At 43.1% G+C, this 21,002-nt stretch overlaps 1 protein-coding gene across 2 annotated transcripts in view; it reads left to right on the forward strand.

Annotated features, from left to right (window-relative positions):
• The window catches only part of PRKCE (protein kinase C epsilon), a 526,340-nt gene that overhangs the window by 176,797 nt on the left and 328,541 nt on the right, over positions 1-21,002 (forward strand). For both annotated transcript variants that reach the window (XM_026456102.2, XM_023223844.2), the window contains one exon: positions 16,418-16,481. In XM_026456102.2, the coding sequence (XP_026311887.1) occupies positions 16,418-16,481 (64 nt within the window). The remainder of the gene's footprint in view (positions 1-16,417; positions 16,482-21,002) is intronic.

Below are 21,002 nucleotides of genomic sequence, written 5' to 3' on the forward strand. Positions count from 1 at the left end.
ACAGTAAATATTCTGTATATTACATAACATTCCCACTGGGTTCTGGGGCAACTCTTTGTGTTCAAACAAATAATATTTCTATATCACAAATGTACAGATATTCACAGGAAGTAGAATCAACATAGACAGTAAATAGCCTTATGTCATTTTGGGTTAGGTTTTATTGCTGAATAATTTTGACCCAAACTTCAGTGAAACTTTTAGTTTTTAGAGCTTCATGGCTGTCAGGATTGTGGATCGTGGGGTGTGGGTCAGTTCCATCTCTCTGCTGCCGACTACCAAATTCAGGTCTGAAGCTTGGACCTGCCCCCCGAACTTCAGACCTGTAGATTCAGCTGTCCCCGGCTGTCTCACAGACGTCTCACAGACGCCGGTGCGAACCTGCTCCTGTTCGCCCCTCCCACCCTGTTCTGATCCCCGTCTTCTGTTCAGCCAAGGGCAGCTCCATGTTTTGCTCAGGCCAGAAGTCTCTGTGCCATCCCTGCCTCCCCTCCTTATCTCACACGCTATGTGCAATCCCGCAGCAAATCTTTTTGGCTCTATCTTCACATTACATTCAGAATCTGACCAATTACCATCACCTCCACTACCACCACCCCTTCCCAGCCACCATCATCACTTGTCTGGACTATTGCCATAGGCTCTTAAGTTGCCTTCCTGCATCCTCATGGGTGCCTCAGGTTTATTCTCCTTGCAGCCACTTTTTAAAGTGTGAGTCACAGCATCTCACTGCTCTGCAGTGTCTCCTCTGGCTTCCCATCTCCCTCACAGCCAAAGCCAAGGCACATGCCAGGCCCTGGCTCTCTGACCTCATCTCCAACTGCTCCCCACACTCTGCTCCAGTCACACCCATCTGCTTCAACTACTGGCAAAGACCAAGTCTTCCCACACCTCCATGCCTTTGCATCTGCTCCTTTCTCTGCCCCCAGTCGGGCTGGCTCTTTCGATGATCAGGGCTTTCCTGGATCAAAGGTGATATAATTCTTATGTGTATTTGACCAAAATGTCATATGGAAATCTAACATCTAGGATAGAAGGTCATAAATGAAGGACCCATTCTGACATTCAGAGCTTGAACAGTTTTCAGATCCTTTTTGCTGTGTGCTTCAGGAAATATCTTCCCTTCTGGTTCAGATCATGGTGTGGGCTTCAGCATACGTAGGTCTCATTTGTTGTCCAGCTGTATGAGCCAGAATTGTTCATTTTTAAAGGCCTGAACTTCATAAATCATGTAGAAAACAAGCATAGATGTATAAGGAGAGTTGCCCATTTTCAGAGAATATATAGTGCCTGCTTCCAAATATAATTTGTATCTCAAAACTTATATATTACTTAGTTACAGAAAAAAAGCCAGTTGGACAGTTTAGTGCACTCATTAGATTACATGTTAAGGCAGGTTTTATCCCAGAAAATAGAAAATCATGCCCTACTTCTTATTTATGTCTTGTTCATCGTTTTGATATAAAATCTAAAAGTCTTAAAAATTTGATTTATACCTTCAAAATTCAACAGAGTCAACTGACGAATATTGGATTAAAGGGAAATGTCACTGATTTTGACATATCTAATCAATTCTGTTTTACTTTATGTTACATAATTTTGAGACTTATGCTTGGTTTCCTTAGAGAACCAGCATTTTTCTTTCTTTCTTTTTTTCCTGTCTTATAAAGAATTCAAGACAAATAGGAGAATATATTCCAGTGGATTTCCATACGTACAAAGATAGTGACTCTGAATAGGTTGATGATAGGCACTGTATGGTCATATATAGCAGAAATGTTTGCCCATTCCTGATCAATGAAGTCTGCTGTTATGACAGTTTGTTACATGAAAGGTAGTTAAAAGGCAACATTGTCTAGGATATAAAAAATGTAGACTGCCTCACCTCACAAAAGTGGAGGAACACCATCAAATGCAGGAGATTCGATCAAAGCAAAGGATTTTTCAGTTAGATTAAAAATCTATTGAAAAGTCTATTGATAATCCCAACTACTCGGGAGGCTGAGGCAGGAGAATCGCTTGAACCCAGGAGGCGGAGGTTGCAGTGAGCCAAGGTAGCTCCACTGTTGTCCACTCTGGGCAACAGAGTGAGACTCCATCTCAAAAAAATAAAATAAAAATCTATTGAGCTATTGAAGCTTTTCTTTAATATGTTCAAACTGTATTCAACTAAGAAATACACTTGACTGCTCACCACTCAGAGTTGGTGATTAGGATTGAGTAGTGCTGTAATTATTTGACCAGGAAATTATACTTTTCCAGAGATAAAATTTAAAATAATTTGTCTCATTTTTAATTTGTACCTTAAAGAACTGAAAATCAGGATAACTGAGTTTCTTTTTTTTTCAACTGTAGGCAATTTACTCAGGTGCTTTAATGGATTGTTTAACCTCATTATGACTCAGTTTACTTACCTATAAATGAAACGAGTGAACCACATAATGTTCTTAAAGCACCAAAAATTTACTTTTCTTTTAACAAAAAAGCTATAGTAGAAGGTAGAAGAAAAGTAGAAAGTTGAGAAACTATAGATACATAAAAAGAAAAAAATTATTCCACTCCCCCATAAACACCTTTTTTCTTTAGCATATGTACCTACCACATAGATATTTCAGTTTTACAAAATTGGATCATAGAATACATGTTCCTTTACAATCTCATTTTCTCCCATTGAATACAATATTGTGAATATCTTTGCATGTTATTACATATAATTCAACAAGACTTTTTTTCATGATGGCATGGTATCTAATGGTTTGAATGTGCTACAATTTATTTAAATAATTTTGTTATTAATGAACAATCAGTTTCTAATATTATACTCTTAAAATTTCTGTAATGATTATTCTCATAGTTAAATCTTTCCACATATGTGTGATTTGAGATAAATTCCCAGAAGTGGAACTGTAAGATTAAAGGATTTTTGTCATGTAAGGCCAAAACACTCTTTACAAATTTTGTGTCAATTTACATTTCATCAGCAGTGTATAATAGTGTTTGTTTCTTCCCCATTCTCATACGTACTGCATAATAGCACTTCAGATGACATATTTTGGAATTTCTATTCAAGGTGGTCCTGGAGAAAATGAGTTTTGGGGTTTTTGTTTTGTTTTGGTTTTGCCTACTCAAGACCCCATATAAATTATAGAAAAGGAGAAAAGAGGGAAGTCTGTATTAACCAAGTGGGCAGAAAGAGGTTGTCATCAAACTATTTCAGAGAATTCTGGGAGATGAAAGTAGAAGGTGGGGTGGCAGCTAGTGGAGCAGAATAGAGGACTCTGGAGCTAGAGCCCAAAACATGTGCAGAGGGCACAGGAATCTAGCATAGAGCAGCTTCTCTGCAGGACTCTAAAGGGCTCCAGGCTTGAACACCAGGACACTTGCCCCAGGTGAAAACAAGTGACCATTGGAAAGTCTGTATGTGGAACCATATGCTCCCCACTGTCACTACAGAAGGGCCTAACTTTCACGTAAAAAATTGGAAGGTTCTTTGGAAAAGAAATAGTTTAATGGTTTGAGGAGAACTAGCAAAGCATTGTGGGTATTACTCTCCAGAAGAAATCAATTTCTCATTCAGGGACCCCCTGCTCTAATGGCCAGATCCCACCATCTAACCCTATGGCAAATGGGTCCACAGTTCTTAGAAATATGTTGCATTCATAAACAAAAATAAATGAGAGAGAGAGAAATGAGAAAATAGGAAGGCACTGCCTGTACATGAGAAAGGCATTATGAATAAATAGAAAGGCATTTCTGGAAACTCAAGATATTGTCAGAATATTTCAGAGGAAGAATTATAAGATAAAATCAAGGAAATCTCCTAGACTATAGAATAAAAAGATAAAAGAAATGGATATATATATATATATCTCACATAGTAAGAGACATAAGGATCATTCCTACTGGTCTAACATCTGAATAATAGGAGTTTCAGAAAGAAAATGAAGAAGAGACCCATGACAAAGAACAAACAGAAGAGTATCTCCCACAAATTCAGTGTCACTTAGGACAGTGAATCCAAAACGACACCCTGAGACGTATCACTGTGACATTTTAGAACACTGAGGATAAAGAAGACCCAAAAACTTCCAGAAAGTGAAAACAACATCACCTATTAAACAACAGTAATCGGGCTGACATCAGAGTCCATTGACAATATTGATGGTAGAAGAAAGTTCTGATAGATTGTGATTTTTTTTAAAACCTGGAATTCTATATCCAGCTAAACTATCAATTATGTGTGAGAACAGGCATGAAAGGTTCTGGTAAGCTGGTTTTCTGATTAATATTTCAATCAGAATGTACTGTCCTAGCAAAAACAAGGGAATAACTCAGAATAAGGAAGAGAATGGATTTCCAAGGCAGTGACTGCACCCAGCAGAACAATGAGGAGATATGCAGTGCTACAGTTGTGCAGCAGACCAGAGAGCGTCAGCTCAGATCAGGGAGAATAGGACAGTGGGGTGTCCCGATAGGTACACCCTGCAAGAAAAGAACCCTGGGAAGACTCAAAGATCTGAGAAAGGCAATTGGTAGACTGTAAGATGACGAATGCATTTGAATTAGATGCTAGGTATATTAGCCATTGAGTGGCATGTGGATTGTTACATTGGGCCCATGGGAAAGAAGGTGTATGTAACACCGTTTACAAAGTCATAATAAGGAAAAATGATTAGTTTTCAGATTTTAGAACTAATATATACACAAAACATGGAAATTAACTATGGTTAGAAAACAGAGTGTCAGTGTTGTCAACCTTGATAGGTTAAGAGTAAAGACAAAAATTTCAGAGGTGGCTGGGATGTAGGGTGGCAAGCAGAGGATGGGGAATGCTGGAAGCACTAATGTCCTCTGGGTACAATGTGGAGGGTCAAGGGATATATTCTCTACAGTTGATGGAATAAGAAATTGACATTTTAGGTGTGTGGGTTTTTTTGTAGTTGTAGAGAACAGAGAATAAACAGAATTTGTGATGTATAACTTTTGTGGAGGGGCAAAGAGGGGAGGAAAGTGGTAAGTAAACTGAATCCTCTTCTATCATAGCAGCAAGGTAAGAGAGAATGTCTAAAATAAGAAATCAGGAAATTGAGGCATACACATTTTATTTAGGGACACAGCAGTGACCACCAGAAAAATCCATGTAAAAGTTCTTAAAATTGGTCCCTCTGAGGAGTGATGGGGCAGAAGACTGTTGCTTCTTATGGCAAGCAGACATGTAGCTTTTGGTTTCTTAAAACTGAACACATCACAGAACTTAGTTTTGGCTATATTTTAATGAATAAATAACACAAAAATATATAACCCAAATGAAACTTTGACTAATTTGATAAGCAAAAGAAAAGAAAAAAGATCTTATCCTTTATTTTATTTTTGTATGTATTTTTAAACTAAATGATTTTTAAGTCATTTCTGACTCTTAAATTTCATGCTTCTATAGTTTTTTATAAAACTGTTCTTTTTCTCACAGGACATGGTTCCAACTATATGATGAAAAGCAATGGCAAATAGAACTGGTATACAGAGTATTATGATACAGGAATATTCCCCAGAGAGCAATTATTCCCCAAAGTTGGGCATCCTGCATCACATGTGTATGTCATTGTCTGAGCCTCTCAGCCATTGTGCTGTGGGTTTAGTGTACCTTACAACTATGAGCTCCAGGAGGACAATGAAGGGGCATTACTCTCACTGCTCTTGTGTCCAAGGAGCAACTTTTTTTTTTTTTTTTTTTTTTTGAGACAGAGTCTTGCTCTGTTGCCCAGGCTGGAGTGCAGGGGGGCGATCTTGGCTCACGCAACCTCCGCCTCTTGGATTCAAGCAATTCTTCTGCCTCAGCCTCCCTAGTAGCTGGGACTACAGGTACAAGCCACCATGCCTGGCTAATTTTTGTAGTTTTAGTAGAAACGGGGTTTCACCATATTGGCCAGGCTAGTCTTGAACTCCTGACCTCATAATCCGCCCACCTTGGCCTCCCGAAGTGCTGGGATTACAGGGATGAGCCACCGCGCCCGGCAAAGGAGCAACTTTTTCATCATTCATGCAGTGTGGGCTCCATGACAGCTCACAATGTGTTCTTTCTGTAGATCTCCCAGAGCTCAGGCTGTCTGTGGGGCAGCCTGCCAGGTCTCAAGGTACCAATTGGAAGCATTGGGTCTCCAGTTGGAGAACCCGGCTTTAACGCACACTCCTCTTCTGCAAATTGTGAGGATGTGTGCAAGTTATTTAAATTCCTAAGCCTCAGTTTTATCACCCGTCAAATGGTTAAGAATAACAATATTGCCTCCTTCACATAGGTAACTCATGTAGAGTATTCAATAAAGGGTGCTTATTAGAGTTGTGATTATATTAGTATTCATAACACAGTCTCTCGTTTGAAGAACTTAGAAAGATAGAAATGAATGATAATGTCTTGGCTTTTAAGGGAAGTCAAGAACTGAATATCAGCCCAGTGTGGTGGCTCATGCCTGTAACCCAGCGCTTTGGGAGGCCAAGGTGGAAGGCTCACTTGAGGCCAGGAGTTCAAGACCAGTCTGGGCAACATGGCAAGAAAAAAAAGAAAGAAAAAAGAACTGAATATTTTTGTGAGCAGCCATTGGTAAAAGTTCTATTAGGTTGTGATACCACAGAGACAGAAAATTTTCTGATACGAAGATAATTTTTCTGGTTGCAAAATCCTGAGTTCCTGACTGAGCTTGCCTCTGTTCATGTGGATTCATTCACTTCCACTTAGAGTCTTTATTGACTACCTATCTCAATCCCAGCCCTGAATCAAGAGCTATGGAATCCTCAAAAGAAGGACATGGCTCAGCACGAGAGGTGCTCACAGTCTGGGTGGGAAATGACAATCATAATGACCCGGCAGCTCATATTTACAGGAAGTTGTGTGCCAGACAGTTTCAAGTGCTCCACCGTCTCCTTGAATCCTCCCAACACTCTGAAGCAGGTCCTGCTGACATTCAACTTGTAAGATGAAGAAATCAAAATAAGTGCCACAGAGCTTTACACAGGCAGAACTGGATTGGAACGCAGGTAGGCTAGCTTCAAAACCTTTACTTTCAATCACTGAGAATTAACTCAGTGTAAGAAATAGGAAATGTAAGATAAAACACACACATTCAAATATAACCTAGTGTTAGGGACCATTGCCAATCAAAATGCAAAAGGTGAAATGCAAAGTGCCGACTGGCAGTGGATTATCTGCTTCGGAATGCTTGGGTAGCTGGCTACATTGCCTGCTATTAGTACTCACCTACCTCTTCTTAGGATATACAGTCATGTACTGCCATTTCTCTCAAAGTAGACAGGCAGACTGCTGTGACCAGATGATGCTGTGTACCCTTGTGTACTTTCCACATTAGGCACTTTGGGATGTTTTCTCAGCTCAAGAAAGCATTTATGTACACATAGAGTTATTCATTTTTAGCTACCTCTGTCATCGGAGGGAGCCAGCTCTCTGGGGCCATTTCTGAGCCTGCTAAAAAGAGGAAGTAGGTGCTAACTTGAGCCGACTCCATTTGTGGTGTGTTGAGAGCTAAGATCTGTAACGTGGGCCTCCCGTCCAGCCAACAGGAGTTTCACAAAAAGATGATGGCTGCTGCTAACTTGGTTCCCGGTGACCTGGCTACGGGTGAAAGAGAAAGCAATGTTTCTGCCAGTTTTGAGGGGTGTTTATTTAAGGTGTGTCTGGCAACTGAAGCAAGCTGTAGTCTCGGGGATTGGAGATTATAAACAGCCAGTGCAGTAAAAAGGGACATTTTATTTTTTTTAAATGGGTAGTAACTTAAATTTTTAACAAGTTAGCTCAGAACACAGTTTTGTAAATGGGCATAGAATAAAGAATAAGGCCTCCTTTCCTGATTTCTGGTTTGCTCTTCCTGTCATGTCCATCTGTGGAGTCAACTCTTGCCTTTTGCTAATTAAGACTGCTTCTACAGATGAGGACATATGTGCAGAACACGTGTGTGCATGTGCGTATGTGTGTGTGTGTGTGTGTGTACACCCATATACTCCCCCATTGTATTCACACAGCAGCACAGCATCAAAAACTTATGGTGTGTTGCTTTATTCCCCCCTCCACTTAATGTATCACAGAGCTAGTTCTCTATCAGTTGGTACATTTAGATCTTTTTCAGTCTTTTTAAGGACTTGCATGGTGATCTACCATATGATGTACCATAATTTATTTAAGCAGTCTCCTATTCATGGATATTTAGGTCATTAAGTTCATTAAAAGGCTTTCTAGAGCATTTGGTCTAATTATCTTGTTTTATATATGAGGAAATTCAGATCCACAAACACACAGACAGATTTAAATAATTCAGCAGACTCTCAAACCTACATTTTGGATGTGTTTATCTTGCTATTATTGTATTTTGATCACAGGAGACAGGAGAAGGTGGCTCAGCTGTGTGCCTGTGAGTGTGTTTGCACATGTGGGTGTGTGTGTGAATGTGCGCGCCTACACAGGTAGGTGTACATTATGTTGTGTGACAGATGTGCTCTTGAAAAACTCTGAATGAGTCCTTTTATTTTTAAAAATGGAATATGAAATTTTAAATGCTCCGAGGGTGGGAATAGGATTTGTTATTTAAAGGAAACTTGTGGAGGAATCCTTATGCGAAATAAATCCTTTTTTTCCATTTTTAAAAACTGCTCCATTGAGGTATAATTTACATACAATTAAGTGCATTCATTTTAAGCGTAGGCTTGATTTGTCCCGCCAAATGTCTACATTCATGGAGCCGCCACCACAATCAGGATGGAGAAAACTCCCATCACCCAGGATGTTCCCCTGTGTCTTCTGGCATTCACTGGCCACCTCCATCTCCAGGGAATCATGGATGTGCTTTTTGTTAGTGTAGGTTTGTTTTGCCTGTTCTAGAACATCGTATCAGTGGAATCCTATGGTATATACTCTTTAATGTTTGGCTTCTTTCACATAGCATCTGTGTTGCATGTATTAGTAGTATATATGTGTGTGTATATATATATGAAACAGGATCTCACCTAGGCTGGAGTGCAGTTGTGCAATCATAGCTCACTGCAGCCTCAAACTCCTAGGTTCAAGCCATCCTCCTGCCTCAGGCTCCCAAGTACTTGGGACTGTAGGCATGCACCACCATGCTCAGCTAATTTTTTTTATTTTTTGTAGAGACAAGGTCTCAGTATGTTGTACAGGCTGGTCTCAAATTCCTGGCTTCAAGTGATCCTCCTGCCTCAGCTTCCCAAAGTGTTGGAATTACAGGGGTGAGCCACCATGCCCAGTCCTCATTCTTTTTTATTGCTAAGTAACTTTCCATTACATGGATGTAGCGTGGTTTGCTTATTCATTTACCTGTTGTTGGATATTTGGGACATTTCCAGTTTTGGGCTATTAGGAATGAAGGTGCTGTGAACATTTCTGTATAGTAGATGGCTTCCCAATAAATCCTCACCACAACTCAGCGTACAGATCCAATTTTTTAATATATTGAAGTAGTATAAGCTAAGGCCAACCATTCAATAAATCAACATGTAGAAATCTGTATTGAATCCCTCCCATGTGCTGGACAGACGGGGTCCTGCCTTGCAGGGATGTACACTGAAGCCTGCATGTCTTTGCACTGCAATGGAAGGTGTTTGAGAAAAACAATCTGCCCCTCCCCTTATTTTCTGAAAGCAAGTGCTATTATAAGCCCATTAACAGAATAGAATCTTGAACGTATTTGATTACATGTGTACTCTCTGCTTTTTGACCAGTCACTGCACAATACCAATACAGCTAGTAGCAAATTTTACCCCAAATGAAGAGTCTTTAATTAGCTGCTAACTTCAAAATCAGCACCCCGCAGCTGCTGATGAGTTGCTCATTGTATTGCCTCAATGCTTTCTGCTTTCCAAATGCAGAGCTGGGAGGACACCTGCTGCCTGAATGTCCCCTGCTCTGTCCAGCTGGCCTCTCCCAAGCCAGGTGGGTCTGGGGATGGTAGTGTGCCTGCGGTGCCTCCAGGGGAGAGTGGCCATCAGTGAAGGGGTACAGGACTTGGGCAGTGGACCCCCTGCTTTGGGAACCAGTCCCCAGTCTTCTCTCCTGATGGTTCCCCGTCTGCCGCCTCCTCTCTCACTGTCCACCCTCCTCCAAGTAAAAAATAAAAAGACACAGCAGTAGATTATCTAGGACCTTACTGGTGGAACGAGGGCAGTGCAAGCCTTCCCTTGTCCTTCTCATCCTTTCTGGATTCATCTTTTTCAGACCCTGTCCCTCCCTTTTGCCTCTCTCCACACCTTCGTGCCTGACAGCAGATGGGAAGGGAAGTGAAACTCAAATTGGGCCTGTGAGATCTTTGTGGGCTGTCCTGAGGAAAGTTTTGCTTAGACATCTCAGGCAAAAGTTGAACCTATGGTTAGGAAGCTCGACTTTGTATATTAGACCTCCCTTCCCTTGAACCCAATAACCCCCAACATGTAGGTGTACAGATACCTGTGGATCACACGGAAGGCTGAGAGCAACACATCAGCCAGCAGCCTGGAGGGCAGCACAGGGGGAGTCCTTTCTATTTTGCTGTTGTGGTTGTCAGAGCTCCTGCTGGGCAGGTGTGGTGTCGAGGAAGGAACATGAGTCTGAGAAACAGGAGTTGAGGGAGCAAGTTCTTTTTTTTTTTTTTTTTTTGAGATTGAGTCTCGCTCTGTTGCCTAGGCTGGTGTGCAGTGGTGCGATCTTGCCTCACTGCAACCTCTGCCTCCCAGGTTCAAGTGATTCTCCTGCCTCAGCATCCAGAGTAGCTGGGACTACAGGTGCGTGCCACCACACCCAGCTAATTTTTGTATTTTTAGCAGAGACAGGGTTTCACCATATTGGCCAGGCTGGTGTCAAACTCCTCACCTCAAGTGGTCCACCTGCCTCAGTCTACTAAAGTGCTGGGATTATAGGTGTGAGCCACCACACCCGGCCTAGGGAGCAAGTTCTGATTCTGCCAGTCCGGCTCCAGGGATCTCATGTACAGACGTAGATGTGAATGGCACCCCCTGGGGTTGTGCAGCTGGTGTGACCTCACTAGCACACTGCATGATATGATGGCCGCCTATCTTCCTTAACCCCAGCTTTCTCAGATGTTCAACAGCACTAGTAATACTTGTTACCACGCCTGTAATCCCAGCACTTTGTAAGGCTGAGGTGGGAGGAAGGTTTGGGCCCCGGAGTTTCAGGCTGCAGTCATGACGGCACCACTTCACTCCAGCCTGGGGGACAGAGCGAGACTCTGTCTCAAAAATTTCTTTTTGAATATAACAAAACTCGCTACCTTACAGATTAATTGTGAGGAATGAATAAATGAATGCATATGAGGGGCTTTGTAAGTGACTGAGCATCACCCCAAAAAAGTCCCTATCTTTTTGTTTTTCTAAGATTGTCTTTTCAGGGCTTGCTGTGGGTCGGGCTCTTCCCCATTGCCACGTTCCTAATTCACATGAGAGGCACTCTCGTTGCTGCCCAGACCTCCCCTGAGAGCACCGTGGGGTGGTCAAGGTGTCTGAGGCATTGCTCTGCCTTCCCGGTCTGCCTGGGGAAGCCAGTGACACCTGAAAGGGGAATGAGCCCACTCTGGGGACGGGAGGGTTGAAGGAAGGAGAACGTACCTTGGACTGGATTGTCAGAGGAGACTCAGTTGGCCAGGCGGGGCTGGGGGTTGTGAGTGTGACTTGCAAGCTCTGTCGACCTCTCCTCTGTGCCCCAGGCTGACCTGGGTGAGAATTCTGGCTGAAAGCTCTCTAAGCCTGTTTTTTCATCAGAAAAATAGAGAATATTGCTGTCTCACAGGAGAATGGATGAACTAATGCAGGTAAGGTGCCCAACATGGTGTCAGAGGCACAGTAGGTGTTGTTGCCCTTCTTTCATGAGTACCACAGGTCCTCCTGATGCCCAGGTATACCCTGGGTGTAGCCCTTCCTGCCCCGGGTTTCCCCCAGAAAGGGTACATATAATACTCTTACCTTGGATTTTAAAGTACAAAAAACAAAAATCTTACCTTAGTTAAAAAAATTGTTTTTAGAGATACGATCTCACTTGTCACCCAGACTAGAGTGCAGTGGCACATTGCAGCCTCGATCTCCTGGGCTCAAGCAATCCTCCCGCCTCTGCCTCCCAAGTAGCTTGGACTACAGCTGCATGCCACTGCACCTGACCTTTAGTTCTTTATTTAATACTCACAACAACACTGTAAAGTCATCAAGTGTCCTGGAATTACATGTAATAATGCCAACTTCGTTGAGGAAAGCTTGTTATAGTAGAAATAACATAGGACCAAGAAGCAGAAGACTTGACTTTTTCATGATAACTGCACCAGTGATGACTATTTTATGCCTGGTGTCTTTGCTAAGCACTGTTCATAGACTATCTCATTTAACCTCACAGCAGCCCCATTTCACTGACAAGCAGGCTGAGACACAGAGAGGGTAGCTGCTTGCTCCAGGCCACATGGCCACTAAGTCTGCTCTTACCCACCACGTGCAGAGTGTCTCCTGGGTGCTCAGTTAAAAAAAAAAATTTTTTTTTAAACTAAGGTAAGGTGCCAAGTGCTTTGCATGTTTGTTTCAGGGAATTTTCATGACAACCCATTTCACAGATGAAGAGGCTAGAGGCTCAGGAAGAGTAAATAATTGCCTGAGGTCACTCAACTGATAAAGGACCAAATGGATTCTGCCCTGATTTGACACCAAAGGCTGTGTTTGTCTCCCCCAGTTTGACTGCCTTGCTTCTGGCCCCTGCTGGAGGGGTAGCTGAGGCACCGTAGTGTGAAAGAGAATCATAGTCAAAGAAAATAGAAATAGTAGCTGGGAAGATGTGTAAAGTTGGGGTATGAGGTCTAAGGAGGTTTGATAAATTGGGTTGCATCTGGGAGAACTGGGAGGAGCCTGGTGCAAAGAAGGGGCTCAGAACTAACCCTGGGAATGGCTGGGAGGAGGTAGCGAGCCTGCTTTTGTGTCATGCCAGCTGCCTGGTGCCAATGCTGACGGACAGCTTGCAGGGTTGTGCAGGGCTGGGTACCTACATTGCATCGTTATTTGGACCATGTAATCGTGAGCAGAATTTATGATTAAACTAATTCAGCGGTGAAGTTGTGTCACACTCTTCACCATCTTTCATACTCGGTGACCCCTCCAGTCATTGAAGACCCACCACCTTGGTTGGATTCTCAGAGCTTCCTCGCTTGGCTGGCTGGGGGTTGGCTGGCGATCTGCGGCCATCTGCTCATGCTGCAAAGCTCTTTGTTGCTTTTGGCATGTTTAATAGCTTAATTTCTATTTTTCTGTTTGGAAATGCAGTTCACCAGCACTGAGGCTGCAGTGGGTGCTAAAATGGTTTCTGATTGCTATCTTGAATGTTAATATCCGAATACATTTTATCAGGAATGACCTGTCCTCCCTGCCACGAGTTCTCACTCCCCTTTTGCAAAGATGGGCATGGTGCCTGCCTTTGGATAGGCTCCGAAGCCCATCTCATTCCTTTGCTCTCTCCCTCCCTGCTTTACACGGATAGCCTTGTACTTTGCCAATAAAGTCCACAGTCGTGGGAAATCTTTGAGTTGGAGGATATGAGAAAGAGTTTCATTTTGCCGGCAGGGTTTAATAGGGATGATCTAATCTCTAAAAGGCATACAGTATTTAAATTCCATGCTTTTGGGCAAGAGGGCCCCTGATATTTTTGAACTTTGGCAGGGAGAAGATTCTGGTTTGGCTCTATTCAGTACAGCCGACTGTTGGTTTTCCTGTTTGTCATTCACTACAGGGGCTGGGGAGGGTCAGCACTAGTGGTGAGAATTCTGGAGAATATTTTTTTTACCCAGAAACTTAAAATCATGGACTCTTGGGGAGAAAGGAATGAGAAAGGCAGCGTGCAGAATTACCAATTTGGTATTTGGTTCCCATCTGGATTTAAAACCGAAGATCCCAAACTCAGGTGAGCAGCTCCCCCGGGGTGCCCAAGGGGCAGTGCAGGCCTGCTCATGGCACTCCCTCACTCCTGTGCTGACGGAGTACCTCAGCTATCACCAGTGGCCTCTCCCATGAGGCACTGAAGAGTCTTGTGGATGAAAATGAAATTTTGAGGGAAACCTTAAGCTCTCCCAACTATTAGAGGCTGAGTCAGGAAACAAGATGGGGCTCTGGAGTGGCTCTGGGAGCCTCCTGGATTGTGTGTAGGGTGAGACGCTGGGAGAGTTCAGAGAACATCGTTCCAGCTGGTTGCTTTGTCTCATGGGGACATGTGGTGCTCATGGTATAGCCACCTCATCTTTCCTCTCCCCTTGTTCAAATGTCAGTAGAGATCACATGCCTGCCTTTCTTCCTGGGGACGGAGCCTTGGGAGAGTGAATGATCCCAGAAGAGACTCTGGAAGTTCTGAACACAGAACCTTTTCCCACCTCCACAAGTGTGTGCTGGGTGTTTCCTAAGAGACAGTGAGCTAAGAACTAGGGATGCAAATCTGATTATCATACTTTCTGTCTAGCAGGACGGAGAGGTAGATGGACAAAGTATTACAGCTTAATAGGAGCTGTATTAGTCAGATATCTATAGAGGGACAGAACTAATAGGATATATGTATTTTTGTATATATGAAGGGGAGTTTATTAGAATTGACTCACACGATCACAAGGTGAAGTCCCACAATAGGCTGTCCGCAAGCTGAGGAGCAAGGAAGCCAGTCCGCGTCCGAAAACCTCAAAAGTAGGGAAGCCGACAGTGCAGCCTTCAGTCTGTGGCTGAAGGCCCAAGAGCCCCTGGTAAATCCCTGGTGAAAGTCCAAGAATTCAAGAGCTGAAAAACTTGGGGTCTGTTTGAGGGCCGAAAGCATTCAGCGCAGGAGAAAGATGAAGGCCAGAAAACTCAGCAAGTCTAGTCTTTCAAACTTCTTCTGCCTGCTTTATTCTAGTCACGCTGTCAGCTGATTAGATGGTGCCCATCCAGATTGAGGATGGGTCTGCCTCTCCCAGTCCACTGGCTCAAATATTAATCTCTTTTGGCAGCAGCCTCACAGATACACCCAGGAACAATGCTTTGCATCCTTCAGTCCAATCAAGTTGACACTCAATATTAACCATCATAGGAGCCATGAGTAAGATGTGTCTGGTGTATTGTGGGAACACGGATGAGGGGCTAATTAATTCTGACTGGGCGTATCTGGATAGATTTCAGAGAGGAGGTGATAATTGACCTTGACTTTGAAGGAGGAGGAGATATCGACTAGACTGACTCTTCTGAAGCAATTCTTGCTAAATGTGTACCTGCTCTTTGCTGGGGATAGTGCAAAAGGAAAAGGAGGGGGATAGTGGTTCCTGCCCTCAAGATATTCACAGCTTGTTGGGGAGAGAGCCTGGCACTATGAACCAATGAAAGCTCTGTGTAGACAGATGGGATTGTGGAGGCGGAGAGGCTAGCAGGGGGACTTGGTGATCCAGAGTTTCCAGAGTTACTACTCTCTCTTATAGAGAGAACACAGTTTCTGTAAGGATAGTTCAGTCCTTTCCATAGATGTCTTTAACTACAAGAGGCCTAGCCCTCTGGCTTTTGTCTTACCTGATTATTTCACCACTCTGTCTCTGTATATTATAAGTAGTTAGCTGGATTTGAGGTGGAGAGGGAGGAAGTGAGGGTGCCTGTGCTGTTTCTTATGCCTTGCATACCTTCCCTTCCCTCTTCTACACTGATTTCAGGCTCCTCAGATGCTTTATCAGGTGTTCTCCATCCTTCATCATTAAGCTGGGTTCAGCATTGTTCTCCATTTTTTAACTTCGCAATGAGATGATAAACGCCGTAAAAGCAGGAATAGTGTCTTAATGCTTCTCTTATTTCCCCTGGGAGCAGTTTGTGTGGTATAAAGAATATGGGTTTCTCAAGACAGGCTTGGCATTGAATCTCAGCATTGTCACTTACCTTGGAATTTGGGCACAATTTCCGTATCTGTAAAATAGGATAACATAGGACTTTTTCAACCTCAACATCGTTGATGACATTTGGGGCTGAATGATTCTTTGCTGCGAGGGGTCATCCTGTGTACTGTAGAACGTTTAACAGCATCTCTGGCCTCCACCCACTAGCTGCCAGGAGCAGCACTCTCTCTCTCCAATCATGACAAAACTGCCTCCAGATGTTTGCCAAGCATCCCCTGTGGAGCAAAATTGCCCCCAGTTGAGAACCACTGGGATGGTGCTACCTATGGGGTATGCATCAGACCTCCCAGGTCTGCATCTGGAACACAGTAGGCATTCAGTAAATGTTGATTCTCTTTCATTCCTAATTCACCTAGCACTCAACACATTGTAGGTGGGTGAATTACATGGAGCTGTGTCTCTAGGTTTTAGCAGTTTGGGGTAGAAATGTTGTAGAACTCTCAGGTTGTCCACACAATGCACTAACAGAGTCACTGTCATTTTCTTAATTGCAGATTGATCTGGAGCCAGAAGGAAGAGTGTATGTGATCATCGATCTCTCAGGGTCGTCGGGTGAAGGTAGGAGAGTGTGACCTCCCATCCCTGTTCTCTTCCACTTGGCCCTTTGCCTTCTGGGTCTCTTCTTTCCCTCCTTGGCCAGGACACGTTATAGTGACATTTAATTAATTGGCATCCTTTAAAGGAAAAGGTTATTTTGAAGATGCTTACGCCTGTGTACCAAAAGGGATCAGCCATCTGTTAACTTTGGTGGAGCAGAGGGAAGATTTTGGACTTACCACGTGAGGCCAATAAAACGGGCGTTTTTGCATGCTGTGTGCAAGGCAGGCTTCAGCGGTGGGGCAGCCTCTCCCAGGAGGCTTGCGTGGGGTTTGTGTGTGTGTGGTGGGAAGGAAGTAAAACTAGTTGGTCTAACGGCATCCAGAAATGAAACAAATAAGGTGACAAACTTCAGAATCTTCTTTAGAGCTTTGATAGAAGTGGGACTTCTTTTACCAGTTCTTTATACAGGCAAAAGCTCTGCTCTTAAAGAGAAATAATGGGGGGTGAGGGAACATCTGCTCCCCACTGACTGATTAGATGGCGTATTACACCCTTTTCCTCTTATACCTTCTTCTTTCAATCCTTTCTTTGCTCACTTAATACACTTAAGACCTTTGAAGCACTTGCTGGGTGTTGAGGACTGAGCAGTTAAGGGAAGAAGGGAAGCCTAGAAAATAAAACCTTATCCAAACGGGAACAAGGAGATAGTAACCGACTTACACTCTAAGAAAGATTTGGAATTCAGACTGAAATGTAGTTATTGTGGCCATCTTTTCTCTACTGCTCCTCCATCTGTGGGCAGGGGGACAGAACAGTTGGCTTTAATGCCATGGCAGGGATATTGGAAGACAATGTGTAGTTCCTCTTGGCAGTGAGAAACAAGCCGTGTTTGGGGACTGTGTCCCAAAGGGAAAGATGGACACTCAGCTCTCTCAGCTCTCCTGCCTGGAACACTTGGGCCTTTCACAACATCTCCCCAGAATACTGGGGATCACAAGCTCAAAGTCACAATCCCACACACAGTCTGTAGTTTAAAGCTCAGCGATAGAAGGAAGGATTATATATTCAGTTAGTCAAATGATATGCTTGACAGTGGTGCCTGATGATTTCCATTCGGCTAATTTATCACCCAATCTCAACAGGTATTCGGAAGAATTCAATAATTGTGTATATATGGGGATTATAATAGAATTAAGCCCCCTTTTAATAGATCTCAATTATTTGGCATAGGTTTAAAACTTTAAACAGCCTTCCAAAATTGGTTGCTTACATTTCCTGCTCTTTATTGCAATTACATTTTGGCATTTCCAACTTCCTTTCTCTGTTCTCAGCTCTGAATTGCCCAGAATAGAACCTGTTGTAGAAGATTTGAGGATTTAACAATATTTCATATGAAATATTTAAGACCTACAAAAGGGCTTAAAGACAAATTAAATGAGCACCAGTGTGCCCACCACCCCACTTAAGAATTAGAGCAAGCAGTGAGGTGAAGCTTTGTCCTTGCTTTTAACATAGCAAGTGATCCAAATTCACCAGACCCAACTTAAGGTTTTGCAGTGTGGCCTCCTGATTCTAGACACTGGCGAAACATTTGATGGGCAAAATCAATCCCCTTTTTTCCTTACATAATCTGTGTGCAATATGATAATTAATTAAATATGTATTTCCTGTGCCAAGATGCTGAGCAACCAATGGGAGGCTGGGACTATTTTCTCTTTCTTTGAAAAGATAAATGACTTGCAAAATTATAGAAGACATCCTTTTTTACATTACAGGGAAAGGAGATGGACAAATGAGTGAATAAATAAATCAGAAGCAATTGATTTTTTTCTGCTTGCTTCCACAGCTTATTGCATGTGAATAGCCAAAGCAATTTCCATTGGGCTAAATTCTGAGTCTATTTTTTAAATCTCTTTCATCTAAAGAAAATAGAGTTTACTTCAGAAATGCTGACACATGCCAGAGTCTGTAAAGTGCTAGCATGTGTTGCTCTGAAGAAAAGAAGACATTTTTCTGGTCTTTTTTTTTTTTTAATTGCTGTTCTTGGACTTGGGATCCTTTCTTTAGATGGTGGGTAGGACCTTCAGTAATCCGTTCTGAGAAGCTGCTCTTGTTGTTTGTGTTATACATGTCTGTTCTCCCGTCCTGTTCCTGGGACTGTGAGGGCTCCTAGCCTGGAGGGGGTTTTGGAAGAGTTGGGAGGGCAAGGGGAGGCCCTAGAGAATGAGAAGCCATGACATTTCATACCTAAACCATGTGAGATGGGTCTGGGGTGAAGCAGGTTGTCACAGCCACCCTCCTGGATTGACAGACTGTGGACTTTCACAGATTCTTGTCTAAGTATTTTTTTTTTTTTAGTGAAAATACCTAACTCTGCATTCTGTGAAAGGGAAAGAGTTGAAATGAGGCACAGCTGAAGTTTCACCACTCCGTTATTCCGCCATCAAGCATCCCTTCAGCTCTCATCTCTCAAATGCTGCAGCCCCATCAATGGAAAAAAATACATTCATGGGAATTGCACAAAGTTTACAACACATGCAAATTCCAAGGAACTCAGAGAGAGTTGTGGGGGTGAGATGGTGTGACTACACCCCCTTCTTCTAGGATGCGCTGAAGGATTCTTTTCCTTGCTCACATGCTGTTAGAAAGCCTGGGCGTTTATGTCTGCTGGAGTTGGAGCTAATGTGATTTCTAACTGTCTAATAAAATTCCACTGCTTGCATGTCCTGTGCAGTTCACTATAATGGAATCTGACCAGTGTGTGTTTTGGCTAAACCAGGCATCCTAACCCCAGATGTAAGGGGGTCAGGCTGGATGACAGTTAAGGTCATTTCCGGCCATGTGATTTTATCCTTTGGTACAATTTGAATACGACATCTGTCAGAGCTCTGGACTGAGGGCTGGCTAATATGTACAGAAAAAAGGAGTTGCAAGAAATGGACTCGTTTTGACAGGTATGGTGCTAGGCACTTTACCTATATTATACCAAGTAGCAAACCTGCTCAAAATGCTCTTATGGGAAGCTCCAGTCTCAGTCCGTGTTTTACTTACATTGTAAGTAATAATCACAGGAGTTCTGGTAAGCATGGCACGCCAGGCTCTCCAGATGCTTAAATCAAAGCATAATTAGCCCAGGTAACAGAAGCGTAAAACAGCAATGTAATTCTCACCTGTGCAAATGATGGTTTCCTGCTGTGCCCATTTGTTAGTATTTCTTCCTTTGATATGATGTAATTTGCATATTATTTCTTATTCTTTTTAATAATGTGGCAATGCCCCATGATTCGCAGGCTTGCAGATGAGAGATGGTCGGGACCTGACCTGGGGAGTGATAGGTTCTTCTTCCCATGCCTTGCATCCAGGTGTCATGCTCACCTGGGAGAGTTCTTCAGCATCTAAACCAACAATGGCAATGACAAGTACGCCTCATTGTATGTTTGGATTACCAAACTGTTTCTCCAACAAAATACAGAGGATACAAAGGAATAGGAATGATTTTTGCAACACATATATCACAAGTCATACAGAAAAGTCAAGTTCTGGAGGGATTGCATATTGTGGAAGCAGAAGAGCACAGAACAGGAGGCACCCTGTTTCTTTCTGCAGCCACAGGCTGAAAGTGGTCAGTCTCCTCTGTGGGACTCAACAGATAAAGGAGAAAGAGCACAGCCTTAGGAGTCCCTCAGACTTGGATTGAAATCCTGGCCCTAGTGTTTAGTAGCTTAGAGTCTCAGATTTCTCACCTACAACACAGGATAATGGTACCTATGTTAGGTGCTAGGCCAGGATTGTCATAAGAACAGTACTTTAGTACAGTGCCCTTGCATGTAAGAGATGCTCGGTAAATATCATGAAGCCTTGGAGGCCTGAGGGCAGAGAGGTTGGCATAGCTCTACCCAGTGCCCATGAAGGAGCATAAGGCAGGGTATTCAGGGAAACTGTTCGAGGGCAGGTTTCTGACGCTGGGGTGGGACATGTTCACAAGGGCCAAGAACAGAGCAAGGTACCAAAGAGGACTTAACAGAGTAATCTTTCTGGCAGGGACTGTGAGATTGCTTTCTGCAGAGTTCAGGCCTCGCCTCAGTTTTGCCTATTGTCACTCTATTTATTCCTCATCCTCTCCCAAGTAAAGTAATTCCTCGAAGGACATTCTCTAGCATCCCTGAGCCACTTATTTGCATTCCATGGCCCTTAATGCTAGAGGCTTCTCCTTGTCAGAGCCTGGGCTTGTCCCATCCCTGCTCAGTGTGGACCAGAACATGTGGTCCACATCCTCTCACCAGCCCCTGGGTAAAAGGCCTTTAAATATTTGAGGACAGTTATTCAATATCTCTTTTTCCAGGCTGAATCAATCAAATCCCTTAACCTTTCAGAAGGGATATTTTAGAAATCTTAACTCATCTTTGCAACCTCTTCTGGACTTTTTTCAAGTTGCACAGACAGACGTGATCAAACCAGCTTTGCTTGGTTCTGAAATAATAACGTGTGTAGAGCTCTTAGCTTTACCAAGTTCCCAGCGGTATTGCCTCCATGTGGGAG

Source organism: Piliocolobus tephrosceles, chromosome 15 (assembly GCF_002776525.5).
Source record: "Piliocolobus tephrosceles isolate RC106 chromosome 15, ASM277652v3, whole genome shotgun sequence".
Lineage (NCBI taxonomy): Eukaryota > Metazoa > Chordata > Mammalia > Primates > Cercopithecidae > Piliocolobus > Piliocolobus tephrosceles.